At 46.2% G+C, this 5,519-nt stretch overlaps 1 gene segment (V, D, J or C); it reads right to left on the bottom strand.

The window, feature by feature from the left end:
• Positions 1 to 4,571: 4,571 nt before the first annotated feature.
• On the bottom strand, positions 4,572 to 5,223 carry LOC129022932 (immunoglobulin lambda variable 5-52-like). The segment is given in 2 exon segments: positions 4,572 to 5,056; positions 5,178 to 5,223. Coding segments are annotated over 2 exon segments (531 nt in total).
• Positions 5,224 to 5,519: the final 296 nt, after the last annotated feature.

Below are 5,519 nucleotides of genomic sequence, written 5' to 3'. Positions count from 1 at the left end.
TTCTCCAGTGCCCTAGAGAACCTTGAGTGATTCTCCACCTGGCCTGGTCCATCTTGGCTGCCCTTTCAAAACCAGCTTCACAGCACAAGTACATACTTATTTTATTTTTTATGTTTTAATCTATTTTCATTGAGGTGAAATATACATATATAATTTACTATCTACGGTTTATAAGTGCATGGTTATTTTAAGACTCCATATAACACAAAAGTACATATAATTTTAAAAAACTTTACATTCCTTTTTTCATCTTCTACCCTGAAGGAACTCTCCAAAGTTACTTTTCCTCCCCAACATCTAATAGTGTCTACAAGGAGCCCACACCATGTCTTCCTATAGGTCCATTGGACCGTCCCTCAGTACACTGAATAGGTTGGAGGAAGTTCACAGGTTTGTATCTTGTTTCCCTATGGGCTCCCACACAATGCAGTCCTCAAGGTTCCTGTCCTGTGCTAAATGGTAAAAATCAGCACAGAACCAATGCGGAACACTGAGGAAATCACAAACATAAGTGGCATATATTTTGTCATAAATCTATGACTCCAGGGCCCATCTTTTAGATGGTGGATAAGAATCCTTCCAAAGCCCCAACCAGACGTGTGGTGCTCATCTTAGGTGTTCATCTTTTTCTGGCCCCCAAAAACCTCTCAATCTCATTCATTTTTTAGCAATTACTTCTTCATTTTGTATCTAAAATTGCTCCTTTTGCTTTTTTTCACTTAGGAATCTATAAAAAGACATCATCATCTCATCCTGAATTATTTCCTCTGAAACATAAGTAGTGTGCCTGTCTCTGGTGTTGCCTTAGTTTACCTTGCAATCCATTCTCCATTCTGCACCTGAAGAGCTCATAAACACCAGCTAAGGATTTACTATCTACAGTGACTCCATGTGGCCTCTGTGGCCATGTGCACACTTCTCAGGATCTGTCCTCTTCATGATCTGTTTACATTATACCTTTCTGTCATCTGGACACATCTAGAATCACTTCCCCTAATCCTGTCCCCGCTGAGATCTGCCATACCCAAGCCAAACACAAGTCATATTAATTAGTTAAATGAACAGCTGTTTTGTCCCTATTCTTGGCAAATGCTATTACCAACACCTGGAATATTCTATCATCGCTCCTCCTTATAGCTCACCTCCATTAATACTAAAGATATCATATTAGATCTCTTATTAGGCCTCTAAGGTCAGGCATCTGTGACCTAAAGCTTTCCCATCACAAACCCTGTCTGGGGAGTAAACTCCATAGGTGTCCCCGTGCAACTTTTAATTCTCCTCACACACCTGATGATAGTGAGTGGCAGAAACAGGAGGAGATGGAGCTCTAGAGACAGCATTGAGAAAGTTGGCCTTTGGAAAACTACAGAAGGAAGTTGTGTTGTGGCATTACTGTTCCTGTGCTAGAAATGACAGCAAGGGGTCAATGCACACTGTAATGGTGCAAAGTCCCCTTAACTGATCACCACATAGAATTGAAAGATTGTTGGCAGAAAAGATGAGTAAGTGAACCATCTTTTAGCTACTCCAGGCATCCTTCTTTTTATCAGTTTCTCTATGAAATGAAATCAGAGGTTAAGTAAACATATCTAGACTCTCTGTTCTTTATATTCACTATTAACAATCTATGTAATGCTTATCATTAAACAGATCCTAAAATACTTTAGAATTGGGCTGCACATCAATATTAGTTGAATGAGAAATTCTAAACAGTCTTAACTGAATTTGTGGAGCATTGTTAGTACTCCCAACTTTAAAAAGGTCCTTTAGTTAAGAGCCCCTTCAAACGTCCAATAGTGTCCACAAGGAGCCCACATCATGCCTTCCTAGAGGTCCACTGGGCAATTCCTCAGTGCAGTGAATAGGTTGGAGGAGCTCACAGGTTTGTATCTCATTTCCCCGTGGGCCCCCACACAATGCAGTCCTCAAGGTTCCCATCCTGTGATAAACAATACACATCAGCACAGTCCCCAGGCTTCAGCCCAGAAGTGGTGAGGGAGGCCATGTTGTTTGACTTGTACCCAGGGAAGAGGAGAGGCTTGATGGTAAATGTATCACAAGATAACTCATAAAGATACAGAGGGAGAGATGTGGTATTTTTGGAGAGAAAATTGGGGAAGTCATGAGTAGACAAGTCCACCTCCAGCATTCAGGCAGGAAATTGGAGAGAGCTGATGGGGACAGGCTGAGAGCTGAGCCAGGATGGGGTCACTCTGGGGAGTTTCTGTATCACTTCCCCATGGGTCTGGAGAACTGTGTGATTACCGCCGCTATCACAAGAATGACAGTAGTAGTTGACCTCATCCTCAGACTGCAGCCCAGAGATGGTCAGGGAGGCAGAGTTGGATGGAGCTGCTGGAGCCAGAGAACCAATGTGTAACACTGAAGGGTCTTCAATGCATAACACTGAAGGGTCTTTTGTTATCATTGTAGATTATGGCGGTGGGGGCACTGCCCAGGCACTGATGGCACCAATGCACATATTTGCTCTCAATGCTACCACTGCTCCAGGTGCCGAAGATGGTGTTCTTTTGTCCCAGAGACCCTGACAGAGTGGGACTGAGTGAACACATCCTCCCACCAAGACCCTGAAAGAAGGGAACAACACAGAGAACAGTGAGGACAGATCAGGCCTGCTTCCCAGAGAGGAGGGAGAGGTCATCATCGCAGGTGACATCCAGGAGCTTCCCTTGAATTCTCTGCAGGCAGCCACCTGTGCAATGTGTGAAGAAAGGGAGGATGCATGGAACCCAGGCCACAGTGGAGATGCCCCAGGCTCTGCTGCCCGAGTCCATGGCCAGGACTGAGCCCACCATCACCTCTTATCCATCACACTGATTCTAAGGGTGGGAGGACTCCATGCAAATCTTCCCCATTTCTGGAGGCTGTGCAAGCCCCTCCTTTAACCTCAGTCTGAACTACAGCTGAGAAAAGGAAACACTGTAGAATGAGAAAGACTTTCACCCCAGAGAGGGCACAGCAACACCTTCATGAAGCAAGAAAAAGGGGGCTTTCAGCTGAGGAGCCCTAAGCAGGTGCTTAGCCCACAGCAACCTCTGGTAAATGTGGGAGTCATGTGGACTTCAGGCAGGCACTGGTTCCCAAGGCTCCTGCCCCCCACACCACCACCACCACCAAAATTTCCATCTTTTCAGATTGGCTTCTGTCATTTAGCAATATGCATGCAGCTTTCTGCATATTCTTTTGTGCCCCAGTACCTCCTTCTTACTGTAGAATAATACTTCATTCTATGGGTTACCAAGGCTTGTGAATCCATTTGCCTATTGAAGAACACATTGGTTGTTTTCAAGCTTTGACAATCATGATTAGAGTAGCTATAAGCATTTGGGTACAGGGTCTTGTGTGGCACATGTTGCTCATTTAGTTAAATAGTTAGAAGTATATTCAGTTCAGCTAGGGTTCTGAATTGTAGGCTAAGAGTGTGTTCAGCTTTTTTAGAACTTGCCACCATGAGATCACCAATATTCTCATGTGTTGGAGAGATATGTCCTCACTCTGGAATATGCTAAGGCAAGGAGGGAGGTGACAGACAATTTTGTTAGAACGGTCTCTTTAGACAAGAATGATGGATGTGGATTTTGTGTTTAAGGCTTGGATAAAGAGTCAGTGACCTTGAAATCACATGAAAGAATATGCAGAAAGCTTACTGTGCACTGTCCTAGAGTCATCTAGTTCCTGAATTTTGAGAAGCAAGTAACAGGTCACTGGGGCCTTCACTGGGGAAAGTGATGTTCAGAACCATGTCACCTCAGGTGCACACTGCAGGTGACAACACAGTCTCAACCCAGCCATCCCCCATCCCACGCCTGCTGCAGCAACATTCTCCACACTCTCACATAAAAAGGGTTATCTGGGGCCAGGTGTGGTGGCTCATGCCTATAATCCCAGCATTCTGAGAGGCCGAGGTGGGCAGATCATGAGGTCAAGAGATTGAGAACGAACACGGTGAAACCCCGTCCCTACTGAAAAAAAAAAAAAATTAGCCGGGCGTGGTGGCACATGTCTATAGTCCCAGCTACTAGGGAGGCTGAGGCAGGAGAATCGCTTGAACCCAGGAGGTGGAGGTTGCGGTGAGCCAAGATCGCACCATTGCACTCCAGCCTGGGCAACAAGAGTGAAACTCCATCTCAAAAAAAAAAAAAAAAAGGATTATCTGTGCATTTACTCAGGTCTTCTTTAAGACCTGCATCTAAGCAATGTTTTATGACTTCTAGTGTGTAAAACAACAATTTTTGTCATACTTATCCTAAAGTATTTCATGCTTTATGCTATTTTCAATGTACTGACTTTTCAACTACTGATAGTTCCTTACTGATATAGAGAATACAATTCCCATCTGCATCCCTGTATTGTATCCCAATGCTCATATTAAAACTCTCAGACCAGCAGCATCTCTGAGTTACTTCTAGACTCTGGGCTGAGATGAACCCCAACCCACCCCTCTTGCCTTCTTCAATGTCAACTCTGAGAGATTTTACCCCTGAGCAAGGTAAAACCCCTGAGCATGTCTGCCTGTGAAATGTGAGCAAGGTAGGACTTTGTTAGACCTACTTGTCTGTGGGAGCTCCAGTGCTGTTGATGTGACAACAGATGTCACCCCCTGAGCTAGATTTGGTCACAGCCACCAGCAGGGGTGACTTCACTAGGGCAGGAGAGTAGAGGGGAGGTGTTTGTCTTACTTCCTCATGGGTCTGGAGCAGTGTGTGAGTCTTAGAGTTGCCGTGCCATGTACCACAGTAATAGTCAGCCTCATCCTTAGGCTGGAGCCCAGAGATACGCAGAATCCCTGCATTGGCTGATGCATCATTGGATCCAGAGAAGCGGCTGGGAACTCCAGAGCCTTGGCCCTTATCGGAGTCTGAGTGGTAGTACAGGAGATACCGGGGAGGGTTCCCTGGTTTTTGTTGGTACCAGCTTATCCAGAAGTCCCCAACACTGAAGCCACTGCTCAGTGTGCAGGTGAGTCTGGCTGATGCTCCAGAACATGCAGAATGGGAAGATGGCTGAGTCTGCACAGGCTGCGAGAGGGAACCTGAAAACACAGACATCATGGGTGATAAGGCAGTGCCCAGGGTAAAGCTTCTCATAGGTCTGAGCGAGAGGGGATGGTGTAGGTTGGACACTGAGACTCAGTTTATAAGGACTTTCCCTACCTGTGCAGTGAGAGAGGAGTACAAGAAGGAGAAGAGTCCAGCCCATAGTGGACACAGCCCCTGAGCCCTAACAGTGGGCCTGGGCTGCCCCAGGTCTCCTTTTTTTCTCCATCCTCTGCCAGAGGAGGGGCTGCTCATGCAAATATGTTTCCATCCAAGGACTGCCCAGCGCATCCCTGAGCCCTGGGGCTGAAGCTCAGCTCACATGCAGACTGAGGAGGAGGAAGGTTTGGTTTCCCCCTTGGGAGGGCCCTGGGAAGAAGCACCTGCCGAAACCATATGCAGGTCTCTGCTTAGGGGACTCTGCCAGGCCAGAGAGGACACAGCTCCTGAGTCCCCATC

Source organism: Pongo pygmaeus, chromosome 23, assembly GCF_028885625.2.
Source record: "Pongo pygmaeus isolate AG05252 chromosome 23, NHGRI_mPonPyg2-v2.0_pri, whole genome shotgun sequence".
In the NCBI taxonomy this organism is placed as follows: Eukaryota; Metazoa; Chordata; class Mammalia; order Primates; family Hominidae; genus Pongo; species Pongo pygmaeus.
The sequence above is the reverse complement of the archived record's forward strand: the minus strand, read 5'-3'. Positions and strand labels throughout refer to the sequence as shown.